Here is a 22,646-nt window from a genome sequence, read left to right as displayed (position 1 = left end):
CCACAACTGAAATCCAGCCCCCTCCCCATGGGTGTGCAAAATGTTTGCAATCAGGCTGCCAAGTGCTGCTGTCCAACTACTTTTAGATTCATTGGCACACATGGGTATTTTTTAGAATATTAAATGTGCTTGTGTGCTTCTTCAAGTCCTGAAAATTCAGGTTTTTTTTTCTTCAGATCTTGGTTATGAGTACCAAAGATGGAATATTTTTATTTAGGAGACAGTTTTTTGTTGGTTTTGTTTAGGATTTATTTTTTTCTTTCCATATTTTTCAAGCTCATTAGCTATCACTTCAATGATTCTGTTCTTAAAGTAGCACAATGACAACTGACCGTGTCCAGACCATTTTCATCACGGGTATTTTCATCACCAATATCCCTTCATTTCACACAAAAAAATTACTGCCACTTGAAACTCCCTGTTCAAGAATAATTAATGCTCTGATAAACAGCATCAGCCTTGGTTCAGCATTGGGAAAGCCAAGCACATTAAACAAGGCTGCATCTGAACAAGAATGAGGATGCCTCATTCATGGCCATAGAGCTCTGTAGACTTTCTGCTATGTGGGCACCAGACCACAACTGGAACATCCTCTGCAAACAGCACATCTCTGCACACCTCGGGGAACATCTCTTGCAGCTTGGACAGTGCTAAACTTTATGACAACCAGCTGTCCTAGCCCCTTTCCAAAAGGGTGGGACACTGCAAATAGTGTTTGAGAGTTCTAACTTGGTTTTCCAATTCATTAATGAATACTTTATCTTGTTAATCTGAAAAGCAATAACAGTCTTTAACAGTGGGGGTAGGACGAGCGAAACAAAATTCCTTCTAGTCAGGAGCATATTCTGCTAATGCAGCATGATTAATGACAAGGGTGATATTATATTAATGGCAAAATTTATTAATGTCCACTTTCAAGATTTCACAATTAATGCCATTCTCCTGGACTACAAGTTAATGGACATTTTCCCAGACTTCAAGAACAAAGCATAGCCAGCTGGCCTTTCCATGGACAATGGACATTCCTGCAAAGGTAGTTTAGGATTATGCATTTCAAACATCTGAAGGACACCTTCAGTTATCCCTAATAACATCCCTCTTGCTGTTGCCCTTCAGACAGCTGCAGAGGAGCTTTTGCTCAGATATAGAAAATCCCCAGTTCTGACCTCTCCTGCAGGTAGGTTGTCCCTCTTGCAAATCATCCTCTACCATTTTGAACTACACAATATTTGGCAGTCTGTGCAAGTGCAAAATAGCCAAGGCATTTTGATGGTTCAGAATAGTGTCCTCTCCAATGGGCTGCATGTATAGATTTCACTTAATTTTTTTCTATGTAGTGAAAAAAAAAACCAACAGTTCGCTGTGTTTTCTCAGCTTCAGTAGGACAGACGTCAGTGTTCAACCCTGTACCTAAGCCAGAGCTTTAATTTAGGATCTCTGTTCCTTTCAGTGATGGTGTTTACCCCTCCAGATCACCAGATCTTTGGTCCTCCATGCCCAGCTTATCTAAAAGCTGCATTTTTCAGCTGTGCTGGCTCTGATCTGGGGAGCCCTGTGACACTCCTGTGCTCTCCAGCAGCATCTTGACAATGTTTCTGTTGACTTTAGACTATTTGCTTCCAGTCTGCCAAACTTTGTTCCTCTGAGCACAGATTTTTCTCTTAAGCTGTTCTTTTCCAAAACTTAGCTTGCTCCTATGAAGACATTGGATCCGATTTATCCAAAATCTTCAGTGTGTAATTTGAAGACAGGGGCTCATAATGTTCTTCAGTCAGTACTCTCCTGAAAACCCAAGCCTGTGTTTCTCTTCTTTCTTTTTCTGCAGTGCTTGTTTTATCACTGGCAATGTGTGACTCCCACATGCCTAATGTACACACATCAGCTCAGTACCTTCGCTCTTCTGCGCCTCTAGAAATAGGTTTTCTGACATTCTTGAATGCAATTGCATCCTTCTTTTGCTTTTCTAAATCAGCAAACTTCTCTCACTCAGGTTATGTTGTCAGCTGTAGAAGCTAGGTCTACCTGGGCTAAAGCCCAGAGCCCTTTATGGATTTTAAGTGGCCGTAAATACAGTAATCCACAGCAGTTTTCTTAAAACAAAAGCCTATTTTTTAAATACAGCGAGAAAAAGGCACGACAGACAGCAAACAAACGCCTGCTTTTTGTTCCCAAACTTTACACAGCCTGTCACAGATAGGTCCTACGTTATCCTGACTGTAAAACAGGCAGTCATTCAAACCTGGCTGAGTATTTTAAAGGGCAATGCTTATAAAAGCCATATTCTCAGTATGAGAAGATCAGTAAGGGAATTCTTCCTCTTTCATATTCATAAAGTTGTAGCATTAACAGATTAGTTACATGTGAATGGGAGCAAAATCAAAGACAGCAAAGCTAAATCCCTCAGGTGTGTACACATGGGCCTGGGCAGGTATCTACTATGTGAAGAGCACAGGAAAACTATGCAGAGTCTGAAGGCAACATGAACAAACATCAGGCAGGATCAAACCAAGCAGAACATGCCGAACACCATTTGAAACGTCTCAAAGCCACGCCGTATTGGAGGTGCAGTGAGTCCAGAGGAGTCAACAAAAACGATCAGAGGGCTGGAGCACCTCTCTTACAGACATAGGCTGAGAAAGATGTGATTGTTCAGCCTGGAGAAGAGAAGACTCCAGGGAGACCTTAGAGCAGCTTCCAGTACCTAAAAGGGCCAAAAAGAAAGCTGGAGAGGAGCTTTTGACATGGGCAGACGGGGGTAGAACAATGGAGAACAGCTTTAAACTGACAGAGGGGAGATGAGGAAGAAGTTCTTCCCTGTGAGGGTGGTGAGGCCCTGGCACAGGTTGCCCAGAGAAGCTGTGGCTGCCCCATCCCTGGCAGTGTTCAACGCCAGGCTGGACGGGGCTTTGAGCAACCTGGTCTAGTGGAAGATGTCTCTGCCTGTGACAGGGGATTGCAACTGGAAGAGCTTTAAGGTCCCTTCCAACCCAAACCATTCTGTGAATCTATGATTTTATCCCTGGAAAGACAGATACAAGGAGAAACTGCAAATCTAAATATACTTTTTAATGAGAATTTTCATAAAGAATCAGCTCTGAAATGCTTTTGCAAAACCTACTTTAATGCTGTGTAAGCAAACTTTAGCCATCTCACTCTGTGTACTAAGCCATGAACTACTTTGTTTGAGGAACGATGTCTTAGTTCGATGATGTTACCATCATTTGCTGGATTTGAGGAAACAGAGATGGGCCTATTTCATGTGTTCAGGGGTCAAACCCACAGTGTGAGGAATGTCAGAGATGATGCCTTAGCACTCAGACTTCATCCAGACCAAAACTGTCGGGTTTTGCTTTGCCACCTTAGAGAATAAGATGTCAAAACGGAATCAGCAGAATCAGTATTTTGGTCCAGCATATTACTAGATACATTAGATGCAGTTTCTGCAAATGGTTTTCAGTATTGCCAGCACTTAGGAAATCTTTTAACATCCAGCAGCAGACCTTGCTTCTCTCTCTGGGAACTGAAAAATGCTAATTCCCACCCACACCCCCCACACCCCCCTCCCGATACCTTTTCCTGTATAAATGTGGAAAAGAGCACAGTCCCGATTTTCTCAGACCGAGAAGGACAGCCTATCTAATCACTCATTTTCAATCTCTGAAGACCAGCATGAATAACACCATTGTTACACACGTATCAGTGCCCAACACTAGGGTTACACTGCTTTTGGAAAGGAGTAGCCTTTGGATTGCCCCTCCCTGGCAAGTATCACGTTTGGTTTTTTAAAAGGCATAACAGCACACCGAGCAAACACCAGAAAATGAATGTTGCAACACTTCAGCTTATATTCAGAATAAAAATAATACCATTTTGACTAGCTAGCAAACAAGTAAAATACTATCTTACCTCCACTTAAACAAAATAGCCCAGCCTTCCATTTGCACTATCTCCTTGCATTTATCAAGTTTAAACTAACAATGGGAATACTGAAGAAATCCTTCAAGCAAACACAGAGCTATTGAGCTGCTATGGCCTATCAAGGATTCTATCAATCTTAATGTCTAATGCCACATTCTTACTCGCTTAGATTTCAACAGATACCAGAAAGAGTTGAGCGAATTTTATGTAATTGCTGTGCACTTAAGAGCTTCAGAGGAGACTGCATTTCACATTTAGTTACTTTACAAGGCACAGACCCACAGTACAGTGCACAGTCACCTGCATCCACCTTATCTAACTGTCAGGATAATCTCAAGGCCTCTGTATCAGTCATGCAGCATTATTTGACCTTCAGTTATAATATCCAGAAAAGAAAAAAAGGCAGAAAAAAAACAGTCCACAGAAATTCTTAGTATCATACTTCACTGGATCTTCAGGCAAAACTCATGTTACTGCATTACGGCTGGTGACAACCAGCTCATCAGAGGGAGGAGTACAAAACTAGCAAAGCTGCTTTTCATGGGAGACAAATTACTCAGTCTTTATTTGCACTGAGAAATACATGTTCATGCTAGTTCTCCTATTTGAATTCAGCCAGGATTAGTCATATCATTAAAACTCACAAAAATCCATTCTTAATGCATTTCTGGCAGCTTTAGCAATAAAACTACAAGGATTTATTAGCAATATAAATGATTATGATCTTTATTCGCCACGGATAATATTTTCAAGCATCTATACTGACTTACAGCCTATTGACCTGAAAATTTGGCTTTGACATGTTAGCCAGGGCTTTTAACGGTATTGTAAAATTCCTTTGGAATATAGGTGGCTTTAAAAACACTGCTATGTACCTACTTGGAAATCTGCTCCTAAGAAGCCTGTCTTTCACTGACAGTGAGAGAAGTTCAGCCACTACCTCTCATCTCTTGATTGGAAAGGACTTTGTTGTCCCAGAAGTTAGATTCTTAATGCCATGAGTAGCCTTGCCTGCATGGTGGCACAAAGTTGGCTGGGATGACGTCCAGCTTATTGAACACCCTGGAATGGATTCCCTCAACACTGCTTTTGATGGTCAAAAATTCAGGCCAAGGCTGTTTACACTATTAAATGCTAAAGCTTTGGCAGCCTAGGTGCCTTCTGATACACCCCCATAACACCTCTGACACAGGAATTGTGTACTTTACAGAAGAGCAAAGACAGAATTACACAGTGCAATCGTGAAAAAACCCTAGGAGTTACCCAAATATTCAAACCACTTGGTTTCGTGGTTTGTTTTTTTTTTCCCTCAGATCTTTATGATGGGCAAACCTTTTCAGTGTTATTTTATTAGCCATGGCCAGAAGTCTGATTACTAGTTAATTCTAGGGAGTATAGGGGTTTAAGCAGCTGCTGAAGTACACACAGTTCTGGAGGGTATCTGTGCAAGACGAGGCTATACACAATTACCTCTGGTGCGCATATACTGTGTAATCTGGCTAAACTGACCAATAACCAACTCATAATGTCTCATAAAAGTCGGTGGCACAAAAAATGACACTATGACTTGCAGTATGGAAAAATAAATGCAATACAAAGATTATTGCTATTTTAATGATACCACACATAGATGTGTCGTATAGGGGTACTTTCTGGTTAAAAATTAAAGTCATGAGAAAAAAAAACAAAAATGTATTTTTTTTTTCTTTTAAAACCAAAGGGATTTTCCTGCACAGCACCTATCTACAGTTTATTTTCTGAAGTTTTGCTGTCCTCAGACGGATCCTTTTGTTTCACTTTGCAACTATCAGGGAAACTTGAGTATTTCTAGCCTAAGGACCCCACATAAATTCTTCTCTCCTTGATAGATGTTTACCTCCAACTTTTGCACAGGAAAAAAAAAGCCACAAATGAAGTTCGCCTGTCCCTTGGTCCTTGCTATCATAGATGGCCCATGACAGATGTCATGGAAATAGTGCCTGCAGATGACATCCTACAAAGACTTCTGTAGGTTTCATTTAAAGTTTAAGCAGACAGAGGCTGCAGGTTCCCTCAAGGTTCATCACAAAGAAAACAAATATTATAAAAATTAGAACTAATCAATCAATATATGCAAATGAGGTTTAGAAGTGAAGAGCAATGACTCTGTCTCTCTACACCAGTTCTGGACCCCTGTATCTCAGATAAGCATGGGTTGCTAAAGGGGTACCACAGCTTGATACCACAGTCACTGGCTGCCCAGGCCATCACACACATGGGGAGGAGAAGCACACAGCTAGCCTGGAATAGGGCAACAAGACAGTGCAGGCAGGTCAGATGAACAAGCGATACTCTGAAAGGTATTTGGGCTCCATGTCAGTCAACAGCAGCCTAGCTTTTAATGGAAGCTTCTTCTCTAAGGCAAGACTAATAATGTGTCTCAAAAACACCTAAGGCAGTTTGCAACAAAGTAAGAAAGAAGAAACAGGAGATGTTACATGGGGAAATGTTAGATAAGTACTTTCAGCACGCACAGGGCCTTTGGTGTGAGCACCAACTTTACAATATACTCTGTAAAGTTTAAAATTAGCATATAATAATTACTAAATGAATATTGAAAGCAGAAGCTAAATACCTTCAGTAAGACTGAAACATAAAGGGAGCATGTTCTTCACTATCATTAAGGTCAAACAGGTTTTGCTCCCCAAATGCAGGTAGAGTGATGCAGAGGCTTTTATCCCTACATTACACAAATGGAACAGAAAATCACATAAGGAACACACGCAGGTGTTGCTCACATCCCAGTACCATGCCTAGTCATGAGCCTTTTGCATCCTTATCAAAACCAGTACAAGAGCACTTGACCTTAATAGGACCACAAACACTTTGTACCTTTGTTATCCGAGTGTGATCTGTGACTAATTTAGCTAAGCTAAACATATCAGAATATTTTCATTTCAATTACAAGGCCTGAAAAAAATAATTTAGTATATTAGCTTCTGAATCCTTCCAGCTGCTTATTCCACCCTATTATTCTCTCATCCACATCGCTACCGTCTTTGGAGAAGGACACTCCCTCAGCTTTCTTTCAAAAATAGAATAACAGAAAAAAACCCAAACCCCACTGCAATCCAGCCTCTGTTACTATCTCCAAAATCATCTACCTGGGCTGGATTCATACCAGAGAGATTTACAGGACTTAATGGCAGCAAGGGCTGGAGGTCAGTTAAGGAAGCTCTGAAATTACTTGCCTTAGGATAGCAAATTCCACAGCAGTCGCAGCAAAGCACAGGCATAATGACTGCTTTGAATGGGGTGATGACAGATGGATAAAAGTTCTGTTACACACGCAGCACCAATGTCCTTGCATATGGTCTGATTTTCCTTTTGATAACTTCCTTTCTTGAATGAAGGTGTCTCAAGAAGCATCGTTAACTGCACTCTGTTCAAATCTGAATCAGATGTGCCTTGTCAGTGCAACCACTGTTGCAACTGGGATCTACAAACTATCTTAATACTATCCCTCTGCCCTAGCCAAAATGGTTTTAGGTTTCAAACCAAACTGATACCCTGCAGTTATACGATGAAGTGCTGAGCTACTGCAATTTCAGTAACCAAGATTGTGCTTTCATCCTTCTCTATACAGAAGATTTCCATAAGTCAAGTTTGCTCATGCTACTACTGTTTTTTGCCTTTCCTTCCCAAGTTAACTCAGATTTCTCTGTAATTGGCTTTTCAAGAGTGTGGCTGCCCCTTCCTACCCCTGCGGCACGCTGTGCAGGAATAGCTCAGCAGCTGCAGTCTCACCATGCTTCCTCACTACTTCTCTTTCCTGCTCTCTCCTTACCTGTGCACTTCAGCAGGACTTCTCCATACCTACTTTAGATCATTTTTCAGTGAGGAAGGCAGTGAAACAATGCTCCCCAGTGAAAGATCTTGCTGGCTCTCTCTGAGGATCCAGGAGATGTTTAGGCTTAGGATGATACCTGACACTCTGTGATGCACCATGGAGTACCAACCTTGCCAAAAACTACAATCCCCTACTTACACCATCCTATTTCACTCCCCACAGCAACCTTTACCCTTTTTGTATCAACAAATATAGAGAAGGATGGGGGAAAAGGTTTAACACTGACTTTGTGTTTCAAAAATCAATAGCTCATTTCCTATAGAGCCACATAATCACCCTGTATTTCCAACCAACACAAGAAAGTGTGAAATATTTTACAGATAGCTTATTCTAAGTTTAATAAACTTATATTAAGCCTTTTGGAAGCATCTACTATAAAATGGCTAGCACTGTAAGTTCTTGTGTTGTCTTTAATTTGCTTTTGATTTTTATAGTCAAAAATACATCCCCCCCCCGAACAGTATTCTCAGTAGTTTTCCTTTGCCCACAGCCACCTAGCAATTTTCTAAGGCTACTAATTACTTTAAAAGATAATAGCCTATACATACAGAGTACAATTTTATGACAGAATGAAAAAGGCATGTTATGCTTACAAGACAATGCAAAGGAGGAAAAATGGAAACGAGAGATTTCCACTCTGGGGGAATTAAATGGGACCTCCTTAGGATGAGGCCATGAGAAAAATAAAGGGAGAGCAGAGACTTCTTAGGGAGAGGAGAGACTCCTTCAGTAAAGAGAGAAAAAAATAAGCATCTCTTTCAGAAAATGAAACGGCCAAAGAAGAGCTAAAGGATTTTATCTAAAGTTTAAAAAGGGACTTGTGTAAAGGCATACATAAAGGCATGCTACCTCAGTAAGCAAGGCTGCACAGTATTACCTCTATAGTGTCCATTTCCTGAGGATCCAGAACCACCCTAAAATCTTATCCAAGTCTATGCATGTGTGGGGTGTTAAGAGGATCGCCATGACTGCACTCTGAGATACTGAGATGGGTACAACAGAAACATTCCTGCTTTACACAGCCTTTAGGACATGATGTTATGAAATACACATTAACAAATACTAAGAGCAATGAGACTGCAGAAAGGCAACTTGTGAATATTCAGTGTCCATGACAACAGAGGGAGAACACCTCCATTTTTATGCATAATCCAAAGAACATCACCTTGAAAACATTAGTTCCTGTCCCACAAACTGGCTGAGAAAAGGCGTTAAGTGAAGAGGGAGGTGCATTCTTTAACCTCTTCCAATCCATACATCCCTTAAAGTTTCCTGAAAGAGAGGCCACCTCTTGGCATAATTTGAGCCTACCAAAAATAATCTTCGCTTCCTTCCTCCCCATTACAAAAGTTACCTTTCAGTGGATCCTTTAGAGAGTCTACAGACCTCCCATTTGTTTTTGTATACAGCCGTAGGCTGAGACCAACCTTGGATTCTAAAACGTTGATCCAACATTTTTCTGGAGGTTTGTTAGATTTCCTATCTGGCCTCAAAAGAAGTTCAATAGAATGGTGAAATAGAAAGCTGATTATAAGAACAGGGAACATCTGAATTAAAAGAAAAAAGAAGCAGCCCATTAAATGAGATGACAAAGGTCACTGATCACAACATTTCATACAAACTCAGAACTTTTCAGGAACATTCATAGAGTTTAGAAGGAACTTTACCAAGTGGCAATCCCAGGAGCTTTTGTAAGTTCAAATAGCTGTTGACAGACACAGGCACAGGAACCTGATGGTCTGACTTATATGCAAGCTATACCAGTAATATTTTAAAATCCCTTCGTGTTTTGCATGTCCTTAAAATTAGGGGTATAAAGGATAGTTCAACTGAGAAAAGGTAAATCTTAACCAGTGCTGTAGAGTTGCCAAGCACTTCAAGGTGTGCATGACTACATGGGCATATTTTTAAATCATGCCAGGCACGCAGCAGACAAGAGCACAAAGACTCAGCCAGCCCTCAACTGACTTCACGCTCATTCAGATTTAACTTCCAAAATTTAATTTAAAGGGGCACAAAATTTCAGCTGCTGAAAATCCTGAGAGTCAGCAGCGTACAAATGAGTTTTAGAACCTTCAGCCATTAGTAATTATTATCAGTATATGTGAAGAAAAGGAGAGTGACTGCATGTCAAGACTAAGTCTAGGATTTTTTTGACATGACTTACGTATGTAAATGGAATACTTATTTATAGCTGCAGTAATAGAAAAAAAACAACTAGTCCTGGAAATAATTCACAAAGAGAAAGGAGTAAATTATGAATCAAATATCACTCAACTAAACCCCCTAGCACTGCTGATTTCTGATGGGTAGGGCAGAAGCTATATTAGATGTGTATTACTTTTAAAAAAGAAACTTTTAAACTTAGAATAGTCAAGGCATTTTCTGAGTGAATAGAAGGAATTTGCAGAGAGCTGAAGATTTCTCTCATGTGGAGATGAAATCCACTTGCAGCAACACACAAAACAAGGTATTCTCATTTTATATATATATATTTAGGAGACAACTCTAACAGCAATTCCAACTCCACACAGGTATCAACCACAAACATGGTTTTGACACTGCAATTCCCCAAGTGGCTACATGCATACTGACCAAGCCAATTAAACACACAATTGTTAGCAAAAGCAAAAAAAATTACCAAACCACCAACTGAAACCAAGAGTCTTGTACTGTCTGCAGCAAGACAAATTTCCATACGAAATTTCATATGCTGAACCCCCTGGAAAGTTCTATGATCAGGTATTCACCAGATTCTTTTAATCTGGTGAATCTTATTACTTTTAATTATGCTAACTCTTCAAATACAGGGTTAAAGTAATATTAAAATCACCTTAAATTCATAAACGCCAGATGATTCCATTTAGGCAGGATCCAGCCATTACAACATCACATAAAAGAGAAAAGCATGTGTATATGTATTTTTCACATGGGCACATAGGGTTAGGACAAGGGGGAATGGCTTTAAACTGACAGAGGGAAGATTTAGATTAGGTTTTGGGAAGAAGCTCTTCCCTGTGAAGGTGGTGAGGCCCTGGCACAGGTTGCCCAGAGAAGCTGTGGCTGCCCCATCCCTGGCAGTGTTCAAGGCCAGGTTGGACAGGGCTTTGATCAACCCAGTCTAGTGGAAGGTGTCCCTGAAGCTTGATGATCTTTAATGTCTCTTCCAACTCAAACCATTCTTGGATTCTATAACATATATGAGTCTGGTATAGGATATTATAGGAAAAAAGAAAAAAGTTTCAGTGATACAAGAAGATAGCCTAACCAAAATATCTGTACATCAAAAGTGAAATAAGATAGATACATGTTTTGATTTATTTCTATTAAAACTGTCTGCACTAATGGATTCTAGCAGGCTACTTAGACTTGAAACTCATTTTCAAATAGAGAATCATATCAATAAGAATGTTCAACGCTCTCTCATTTTACGGTAGAACAGACAGAACGCTTACCAAGCCTGCTATGCTGTTCGCTAAGTGCCTGGCAAGATAAAAAAGTCTAATGGGTTATTCTACAAGGCTTTAAGGACCAGAGGTATCAATGCATTAAAAACCAAGGGAGAGGCATTATATTCAAGCATAATTTATTGGGGTTTTATGGCATGAATTCACTTATTTACAGTTTCAGAAGAGACAGAAGAAAACTATCTAATGATCAGCTGAAGGAAAACAAACATTAGGTTCAAGCAAGCTCTTTGAAACTTGCCTGCACAAATTAGTTTAGACACGGGATTATAATAAAATAATATTTCTCTAAAAATAAAACAGCTTTTCATTTGGACACTTGTTACTTCTAGCTCTAAACAATTTAGTTAAAAATATCCTGTAAGGAGCTGAAGTACAAAGAGTAGAGGAGGATACTTTGGCTTTAAAAAGTAATTAATTATCAGCTCCTGATATCCTGATGGGGCTTTCCATAACCACACTTCAATTTATTCTTTCTATATACTCTAGTGTAAAGTAGCAGAAAACTTCCTCCTGAGGAGCAAGAGATGATGAGCTGGTGAGCAATCATGAACAATGACACAATAGAAAAGCTCATTAGTATAATACATTTTCCATGAGAAGGATTTTTATTTTGTTAACAAACTTGAATAAGTGCCAATAGCACACAGCATCTAGGAAAGGCAAATGCCCTCTTGAACCAAACATGATCCACAAATGGCTGGGTGTTATGTATTTGCATACTCATTCACCCAGCAATTCAGGCAGTAAAAGTCCCAAGGCACCAATTAAGCTGTCCCTAAACCCTTACTTGACAACTTCTAAAGTACAAGGGGATTGCAGTTCTGGAGCTGGCTTTCCTTATGTAAAGTATTAATTATGGGAGGAGAGAGCATAACTTTCCTTCTTCAGTATCTTATTTAGGAATATATTAGAAAATTTTGCATATCTGCATTTCTTCCTCCAAACTCCTCACACCCACCCAAAAGAAAAAAAAAACAACACAGAACCAGCAACAACCCCCCTCCCCCCCCCCAAAAAAAAACACCAAAAACCAACCACCAAAAAAAACACTTATGTTCTGTTCTGACACAAGAACAAAGAGATAAATATTAATTCCAGGAATTCCTTTTTACTGACGAATTCCATGGGCTGCTTTCCAGACGAGAGGAATGATGTCCCAGTTTAGGGGTTCTGCAGGGAAAATTCATGCTGATGTTCTCCATGGGGCATTTCTAAAACATTTGATTTACTGCCAATATGAGGTAACTAACTATGTGTGACAACTGCCCTCTCAATCTGAATGAAAGCATTTGCACTCAGCACAGTTCTTAATCAATTATAGCAATGAATTTTCTACTGCCAAGCATTCAGGACTGAACTCTAGAACTGCTTGGTGAACACCACCTTCCCAGGTTCTGTGAAAGGCACATCTCCTGTCCACTGGAACGTTACTGGCATGAATGAAAGGAAAAAAAAACCACACAGTTGCAAGAATACTTCTGTATTATCTCCTTTGCTGAGTTTAGCAAAGCAAAATCTTATTATGATCTTCCTTCATCAGAAGATATAACAGGCAAAGCAAGTGAACAGGCTTTATTCCAGGGTGGGGTGGTTTGGGTTTTTTTCTTTCAGTGCTGAATAAATGAAGTGTAAAGTGAATTCAGTAACAGAAGAAATACATCAGATATTTAACACTGGAGGCAAGCACTTTTAAACTATTTACCCTTTACAGAGCAAATAATACCATGACTTTAATTCCTGAATTTTAAACATCTGCACATCTTTGCATCTTCGTGCTTGAATCACCTCACCATTCAATAGGCGCCACAAAGCCTTACACTGAAAATCCATTTTATGTGACTCGGGTGGTAAAGGAGTTTGAAAACGGCAAAGATGCTATGAGAGGTCATATGGAATCATAGAATGGTTTGGGTTGGAAAAGACTGCAAGATCATCTAGTTTCAACCCCCCTGCCATGGGCACATGCTAAACCATGTCACCCAAGACTATATATCTGAATGGAGTCCTACATGTCTGAAAAGTACATGCTTCCTCATGCATGTGGCCTTCAGGATGTGTTACTACTCCAGGAGAAGCATTTAAAAGTGCCTGTCGGCAGACAATAAAAGCAAGAGTAGAGAGTAACCATATTCACCTGATCTTCATGATCTCTAGAAAATTGTTCTTATGCCTAAAAAAGAGTTAAGAAAAAAAAGGTACTTTAAGAAATGCAGCAATGGAGAACACTTTCATCAGGGAATAACTGGGAATCATTTCCAGTGAGGCTACAAACTTGCCTCCACAGGATTTCATCATTAGTCATTGCTGATTAATATCAGGTGGGGACACATTGCATTATTCTTGTATAATTTACCTCTATCTAGTAAAAGGACTACAGTAAACAAGATTACCACAAGATTATTTGGGTAGAGCTACTGTAGCCTGACAGCCTCCCTATATCAGCATTAATTTTTAAATGCTGATGAGCCCTGACAAAGAGCATGCTGTAAGCAATGACTACATTGGACTGGTTTGTGTCACTGAGGTCTAATAGAATGCTGAGCACACTGCACGTTCCCTGACAAAACACCTCTGAGCTCATTAGTTATAAGGTGATGTGTACAGCAGTGGTTTAAATTCCAGTCCAGGTGTAACAATGGCATGTATATCCTTATGGTATAAGCCTAGCAGAAAACAACAACCAAAAAAAAAACCCAAACCTCAAGCCCCCAGACGCAGCATTTTTAACTGCTTTTTGTTTGGCTACTTTACTTTTGCAACATGACTTTTTATCACAAATCTCACCACAGTCTTCCAAACAGGATTGTATTTGGTCTTTCTCAAGACCGAGAGCTCCTGACTTTCCAATAAAATCTGTGTGATGACCCCCAGCTGCAGATCGAACCCTAATGAAAACATCTGCAGGCTCAAAATATCTGCAGAGCCTATCCCCTTCAACGGGGATTTTGTCTTTTTCATGACTGTCATCTGCCCTGTTTAGATTTTTATATTCTATCTCCCTAACCGGCTTAGGCAGCCAGAGGCACCCACTGATTTTCACAGCTGCTATCGCCATAAAGTAGCTCAAGACCAACCAACCACCACAACAAAAAAGGAAAACCCAGAATGCTGCTGGTTTGTTTTTTTTTGTTGTTGTGGTTGGGTTTTTGGTTGTTTGGTTTGTTTTTTTTCTTAATATGCTTTCCTCTGTGTACTTCATTCAGAAAGTCGAAGGACAGGAGGGAGCACTTTGTACAGCATATAAATGACATCCCAAAAGGAGCGTGGGAGGAGAGGGCTGACAAGTCTGTGAAACACAAGAGCTGATAAGCACACATCCTCATGTGCTCCACAAATTAAAAAGCTCATTAAACCGAAAGTTTATCTTCCAAAGATTCCAGAACACACCCAGAGTATACACTTTGGAGAAAGACCTCCTTGGCGTCATTGAAACGACAGGGTCCAAACTTAAAGGATGTAAGTGACAACAAGGACCTGGCAATGACACAGCTGGCAAGAACCACAGTGCAAGAGATGACAGCTACAAGCTGGAGATGTTGAGGAAGAGCTTCAAAATAACCTCAAAGGATAATGCAATTTTGATCACATTTTCTAGAAATTTCTGCCTTCAGATTACTTCATTTTCTTTCCTGAAATTAAGACAGTTTTTAAATTTCTGAAGGCTTCCTGCACCATTAACCTTATTAGCATTAGAGTAAGCCATATGTTTGATTCTTGTTATTTCTTAAAACTCTATCTAGTCAGATCCACACAGCGTTTCAGCAGTGATGACAATTTAGTCTTACTTTTTAAAAAAGGCTTTGTTTTGTCACTTCTGCTATCAATTCACAGGCCCAACTTCCAAACAAATCTTTCCAGCTGCAAGAACCAATTAAATGAGCATATATCGACTGCAGCCAATCTTATTTAAAGTCATTTGGTCTTTTAAGAAGTTCTTCCTAATGATCACATCCCCATGTCTATGCTCCAGCACAGTTTACCACAGGCCAATATATAGATTTCTCTTATTTAATCAAAGCAATAATATAAATTACCTAATTGCACAGCAGCAGCTACCTGTGAGCAATGGCGACTGGTTAAATTCCCAGTCCTATCATGGTCAAATTCCCATCAACTTCAACAGACCAAGGCACTCAGTCAGTGTCTTTAAGACTTCCCCAGGTCATGAAAATAAATGCTTTTCCAAACATAACTCATGAAACCATGTATGTATCATATGGCTCTTTGGCAGTATTTCCTTCCCTCCCCCCCCCCCGGTTTAAAAAAGAGAAGAATGAACTGCATATTGAGATAGAAATACTAGTCCATCAAAAAAAGGTAAACTCAAAAATATTTTATGATGGATTTCCCAGTGATCTGTACTCCATCTGCATTCCACAAGACGGGGGGTGGAATTAGAAGTCTCACTTATACACACAGAAATATCTATTTTGTCCCTCAAGAAAATACAAAAGCTATAGTGCATGACAAGCATTTAGATGTGCACATATGACTTTATATGCATAAATGTTAACTAGGCATAAAGAAAAGCTAAGTGTTTGCAAAATACCAGAACAATATCTGGCAACCACATTTTAATTCAAAACTGGAAAAAAAGCAGAAAGTCAGTCTGCTGCTTAGGACCCTAGCTATAGCTCAGGAGACAGGTTATCACTTCTAATATCTATCTTCAGAATAAGAGACAGGTGAAAAGTTAGCTACAAAATTCTTCCAAGTCAGCATTTAGTTCACTCCCCTCACCTCAAAGTGCCTGTATTCAAAATGCTTCCTAACACAAATCTTAAGCAAATCTTTGTCCAAATCTCTCACTATAAAATTAGGATAATATGTTCCTGCATCCTCAAGAGGCAAAATTCAGTAAAAAACCCCAAGGGCCTCTCTGTGATGAATGGCACATTAACACACACTTGAACATTAACCAAATAGACAGACGGATAGAAAAGAAAATCAGATGCAGCTTGCTTTTTGGTACAAATTCAGACTCAAATGCAGGTGCATTGTGCGGACTCTATTAACAAATTCTTCAAACACTAGCCAAAACCAGACACCAGTCGGGAAGTGATGTTAGTAACAAATCTGTGCTACATAGCCTACACAGATTTTTTTCTTTTTTTGGAGTAGAGGGAATATACAACAGAATCAGCAACAAACAGAAGCCATGATGAAATGCTAACTTGTAAGACCTAAACATCTATTTTCTCAAATGACATGAGCTAGATCTTGTAAACATTCAGTGAAAATAATTGCACGTGAACTTGCCATTCACCTATATTTCACCTTATTTAATATTCTGTTTATTCCACCTGCAGTCACATATGTATTTTCTACTTAATACAGTTAATTTTGCCACAACATTCCCATTCCAGAACAACACCACATAACCCTGGTTACAGAGGCACAGATAAAAGGGCAGATTAAAAAAACCCCAACAATAAATGCTAAGACTGTGACAAATTAACACAAATGAACTGTGCAATGTGACCTTTAAACCCCTATATAACATTACTTTTCTTTTTGCATAAATCTATTCAAATATCAAATATCTAGTTTTCCCTCCTTTAAGAGCAGCTTAGTACAATACTGATGACGATGTTAAAAATGACCTCACAAAATCTAAACAATCTAAAATAATGAATTATGAATACTAAATACACTCAGTGTTCCCCAACCCTCTCCTCCAAGCTTACGGCTGTTTTTATTGCATCTTCTTGAGTTCTTGAAGACAAGATTAGAACAGATGACACTAAAAGTTAATACAAAACACCAGACATGCTTTCTGCAGAGAGACAATACAGACTAATTAGTCACCTGGTGCCTGCCTTATTCCTACAGGAGGTTAAATTTACCCCAGCTGAGAATCTGACAGTTTCCCCATCGAGGTCACACTGACCTGTATAACTGCAAATCCTAAACCTACAGTAAGCAACAATATTCCTACCTTTTCCTCTGAGCTCCAAAGCTGAAAATTTTCCTTCTTAGCTGAAATACAAGGACCAGAAAGAGGCTCAAGCACTCAAGAAACTGCTCTTGCTCCAGGTTATCCTGCCCAGATACATGAGCTAAAACCCAGGACCAGTATTACCAGGGCCAAGCGTTGCCCTGCTCCTTTTAAGAGATGGCTGTTGGCCTTGTTTATCTAATTTGAAGCACCTGCACATAGCAAGCACTGTACAACCATGCGTGTCTTCTAGGGAGAGTTTCAGAGTCTAGAGATGGTTAACAAACAAGTATTTTCCTACAGAAATGGCTTTGTGCTTTGAAATAGCCAGGGTTATTTTTTTGTTTGTTTTTAATATCTTAATCTTCTTTTGATGGCATTTGCTGCAAAAATCTGACATCAGCATTTTGACCCGTTTAAATGAGTTGACTGTGTACTGTTCCTTTTCTTAATCTGGAATTTTAACCTGCACCTGGACTTCACTTTTTCTGATAAGTGGCCAGTGCAGAAACACATATCTCTCTGAAATTTTTTCTGATTAAATGTGATAGTAAAAGCTTATTTCCACTTAAATACTACAAAGCTATACCTAAAATTATTTCAGTAATGATTACAGTAATCACATTTTCAGACATGCGAATTAACTCTAGTATTCTTCATGCCTTTTCAATGCCTCTGGGTAGCATGATTATCAGGATAAACTGCTCCAGCATGATAATAATCCTCCCTAAAGATTCCTGAAGTCACTGCTAGTAAAAATCAAAGCACACGAAATTATAAACTATACTGAATTAATTCTGCCAGCCTTTCCTTACCTGTAGCAGGAGTTTATTTAAGAAGCAGTCTCCCCAAGATACACAGACATACATATATAGATTATTTGTACCAGTGATCTTTTCTTCAATAGAGCTACACAGTTTACACTGCCACACCTCACAGTGTAAAGCCAGGAGAAAAGGGTGACTCTCATCTAGAAACCAGAATTAAATGTGCATCTGCTGATATGCACCACGCTTGTTCAGCTTCATGTATCTGTGACAAACTGATGGGAAGGTGCTCCTCTCTCAGCTGGCTCAAGCTGAGATGAATGGTTTCTCACTATTTCCATTTTCTGAAGTGGCAGAGCTCGTTCACATCACTGAAAGGGTTCTGACTTACGCTGCCTGGGGGAAAAGCAAATCTCCACTCAATGGAAAATCAGAGGTCCCTGGAAACAATTACATCAACCAGGAAAGTCAAAATAACCATCTGTCCCATCCCCCCCCCCCCCCTTCACCCCAGGGCTCAAGTGCTCTCTCCTGTCCAGGCTTGCTGATTCCCATGTCTTTGGCTGGCTGTGCATCCCTCCTACCTTGCTGTATCCTCTGTATCCCTCCTAGACTGCCTCTCCATGAATTTCTAGCATAAATCTTAAGTGAAAAAATCCACAGAATCTGCCCTCAGTGCAACTTCTGCTCAACATGTTCAACAAGCAAGCGGTCTTAAGCCGCAAAAGGATTTTTACCTTTTTCATCACAAACGTTTTCCAACAGAAACATTTTAATATTTTTAATTAAAAGTGACATTCCTGGAGAAGTTTTACAACAGTAACGCAGCAATGAGAAAGCATCACACAAACCAACACTGAAGAGTGAAGAATTATTTAAGCTTTTAAAAATAAATCTTCTACAGACTGTCCAGTGCAAGGTAAAACAAAAATAATCATTACACATATATCATAAAATGACACTTCCCTCAACTGCACAAATTGATTTACTTGCCATTACTCATAAATTCTTTTCAGTTTCTAAGGGTAACACAAGGGGACCACTTTGCCCATGAAAGCACATGAGTTTGGCACCCACTGATTTTACCCAGTGCTTGTTATCTCCAGAGATAAACACCTTGCGCCATTACTGACAGACAATACAGTATTTAACATGTTACTATTGGAAGCTGGATGTACATAGAAATATGAGCAAACACATGTCTACATATTAAGTTATGGATGTGCATTTACAGATATGTCCTTTCCAAAGCTGTGGGGCTAATTTAGGCACTAACAAGTCATACAGATTCAAGTGATGACATCTGTGAACCAAAATTGAGATGCATGAAATACATACATTATGGAACACCTGAAAATGATTTTTTTAAAACTCTTTTAAGTTCTTCCATGAGTACTTCAGACAAATATCCAAAGAGAAAATACAGCTGATACTTGAATCTATTTAATAAAATATAAAAGTTCTACCATAAATTAATGTTAAGATTGTCTATGCAGTCAATCATTAGTCACGCCAAAAATACGTGCTCTGGTTATTTTCTCTAACAATCAGCACATACAGCTTTTCTAAAATGTTAGCATTTAACACTGGGCTAAAATTGAATGTGAGCAGAAGCATACAGTTTTTTACATACATAAAACACAGCAAAGGATAAAATTAATACTCACTCTTAAATTCTATATTTCTTCAGCCAAGTGCCTATTTGTGCAGCATTAATATTGCATTAACAGCTTTTGCATATTCATTTTCTCTAGAAACAATATTCCTAATCTTTGCAATAACAAATATATTGATGTACAAGATGACTAGAACTCATCCTTAATATCCTCCACTACTGGAATTCTATTATGCTAAAAAATAAACTTTTGGCATCACCAAATGCTTTCATATATTTCAGACAGGTTGCTGTCTTCATTGTTAGTTTTAAAAAGATGACAGTTAAAATCAAGCATGCTATTTTGTCATGTCAGTGGAATTCTTCATTTTTATTTTTATTTTTTAATTCCAAGCAATTATTTACCAAATGCATTAAGTATTTAAATTATGAGCAAATTTCTTAACTTTTCAGACTTGCAAATGGGGAAAAAAATAATTCAGTTTAACCAAGGAAAACAAACACCTGGAGACATCCCTTCCCAAAGGTCTCTTGGCAGTTGTAGAGAACTTGCAGCCCATTTTGTTTGCCCCTGAGCCCTCTCTCTGGGCAGCTTCCAGAGTTTCCCCGGCACTCTCAAATGTTCTGGAGTGGCATTTGCAGTGTAAACAGTTGTCAGCACTTAGATTACTGTAAATTACTTACAGTAAAGTCATAGAAGACTATAGGATACTTTAAGGCCTGGTTAAGACTGCAATAATTGTTCCCAGAAACTGAATTATGGGATCATCTAGTGCTTAGAGGCAAACCCAGGAAAAATACCATGACCTGAAACGTGAAGACAACTTTGAGCAGAGAGCAAACCTGGAATGAATTTCCCACAAGCAAAGAAATTCAAGCATCATACAGCAAAAACATGATGTTTAATGATGAAAAATATTTAATGTGCTTGTCACTGTGTCTGACACCACGACTAATATTACAGGTACATTACCTAGGGGTGATCACTGAACAAAGTTAAAATTTCCTTGGAACATCTTCATCATGTCTACCTGTGGGATGGCACAGCAACAGTCGTGAGAACCCACAGCTTGGAAAATCTGGCTTTAGACAGCAAGAACTATTTTGTATTAGCAAGGAAAAAGTGTTCCCACCCAGTTTTTGTAGCTACACCATTGCCTGTCAACGAATCATGGGTTTTTAGACATATTCAGATATTCCAAAAATATTGTGTAGGCATTTTTAGAATATAAACAAAACCAAAAATGGTCCAGAATCTCTTTTTCAACTGCTAAATGTCTAAATAAATTTAGTGACATAAACCTGCAAATAATCAAGCCAACATTTATGTAAAAAAAAAAAAATCCAATTTATAGTTACTTGAATTTTTTAGAGAACAGTTTTGACTCTCTTTTTGAGAGTAAGTTTCAATAATCTGTCCTTCCTGAAAATTATTTCAACAGTTAATCATAATTTGAACCATCTCATTTAAGAAATGAGAAATTGAAAACAGGGAAAGATCAGAACAACCTATTTTATTCATAATCAAATCAGTATATTAATAAATTAATAAAATAGTTTAGAAAAAGAAAACAGCAAAGTGCTAGGCAGGTCAAATCCTTAGCTGTACTGAAAAATAGAATCTCGACCCAAACGTTTCAAATGAGGGTGCCAAAGCTGTGTAACAATGATGTCCGGAAGCCCGGGATGTCCAATAGCACAGGCTTACAAGTCGAAGACACATCAAAGACGGCAATATTTCTGGGAGAAACTTCTGCAAATTAAGACAGAACATGGTAGGCTTCTCTCTTTGTTTATACCAAGTGCTCACTTACAATTTTTATGATAACACAGCTGCTTGACTGTACCTCCAATTTCAGAGTCATGGTATTACCACCACTTTGAACAATATGACAAAGATTCAGCTGAGGCGAGACACTACTAAAAGAAAATGATCCCTTTAGCATGGTGAAGGAATTCTGATTTAGGCGCTCAAACAATTCATTGTTTTTAGACAGAAATTCTACACAATTTCACACTGGTTTAAAATCTGAGTGTGAGACATTTTACAGGAAGGAAAGATAAAAAGAATTATTTTGTATTATTTCCAGTAGAAACAACAGCTCTGGTCAAAACAGAAAAATAAATTTATCATATATGTTCTCTATGAAAACCATACATGTTCTCTATGAAAACCATAACTGAAGATAAGCTTAAATACATCTGTTGATCAAGACAAGAAACTCCTTGTTATTTATGCACAATGAAAACCAGTTTAAAAAGAGTTGCCATTGAGATACTTGTTGGTACATCATCCACTGACAGTTCTTTTTTATCTTGTGATTGTCTACAGATACTTTTCTCTGTTCAAAAAACATGCCAAGCATATGTGCATTTTTATCATAAAATAGTGAATTATAATAACGTGAGTTCATCCCAATCAGTGGGTGGCTGTGTTTAGCTTTTTTTGGAATACTGCAGGCTATATGAAGTATCTTCACTAAAATATCCAAGGACTTCATCATGTACCCTTTCCTTTCCACTGTCCCCATAATTAAGAAGTATCAGTGATTTCTCCTTGCACATACTAAACCAATCTTCTTACAGTTTCTGACAGCACACAGACAGGCAGACCCTCTCAAGCAGATCTAACAGGAGGGTGTTGCATCACAACAGCATGGCCACCATGACTGACACAAGTACTGCAATGTTGACTGTCCACTTGTTGCCATCTGATGTTCTTCGGGCATGCAATACAGCAAATACTGCATTTGTGTGGTTTGTTGGTATTTCTACATTGCAAATCATTCCTTCACAGCAAGAAATACATTCCTGTGGAGAAAAAGGAGATCATTTGACATAGGCTAATTCAGCAGTAGCTTTTAAAGATATATGTTCTATCAACAGGTTGCAAAGGTTACACCTAAACAGACTCATTGTTTCTGCCTGGCAGCCTGACCAAAGGCAGCAGTTGGAGCATATATGCTACAACTCTTCTTCCAAATCATGCAGCCCAGCCTTCCTAGAGTAAACTCACAAGCTAGTGCTCTCACCAGGCTTCAGAACTACG

At 38.9% G+C, this 22,646-nt stretch overlaps 2 protein-coding genes across 2 annotated transcripts in view; both read right to left on the bottom strand.

The window, feature by feature from the left end:
- LYPD6 (LY6/PLAUR domain containing 6) overlaps positions 1-17,341 on the bottom strand; it is a 63,381-nt gene extending 46,040 nt beyond the window's left edge. The window contains exon 1 of the mRNA XM_057415584.1: positions 17,216-17,341. The gene's annotated coding sequence lies outside the window, so the exon portion shown is untranslated. The remainder of the gene's footprint in view (positions 1-17,215) is intronic.
- Positions 17,342-18,748: 1,407 nt separating this feature from the next.
- Positions 18,749-22,646, bottom strand: part of LYPD6B (LY6/PLAUR domain containing 6B) — a 52,568-nt gene continuing 48,670 nt past the window's right edge. Inside the window, exon 6 of the mRNA XM_057415689.1 lies at positions 18,749-22,408. Coding sequence (XP_057271672.1) covers positions 22,244-22,408 — 165 coding nt within the window. The 3' untranslated portion in view covers positions 18,749-22,243. The remainder of the gene's footprint in view (positions 22,409-22,646) is intronic.

The sequence above is a fragment of the Pezoporus wallicus genome, unplaced genomic scaffold, assembly GCF_028554395.1.
Source record: "Pezoporus wallicus isolate ANWC-B61680 ecotype Strahan unplaced genomic scaffold, APGP_CSIRO_Pwel_v1 contig_736, whole genome shotgun sequence".
Lineage (NCBI taxonomy): Eukaryota > Metazoa > Chordata > Aves > Psittaciformes > Psittacidae > Pezoporus > Pezoporus wallicus.
This window is presented reverse-complemented; position numbering and strand designations above follow the sequence as displayed.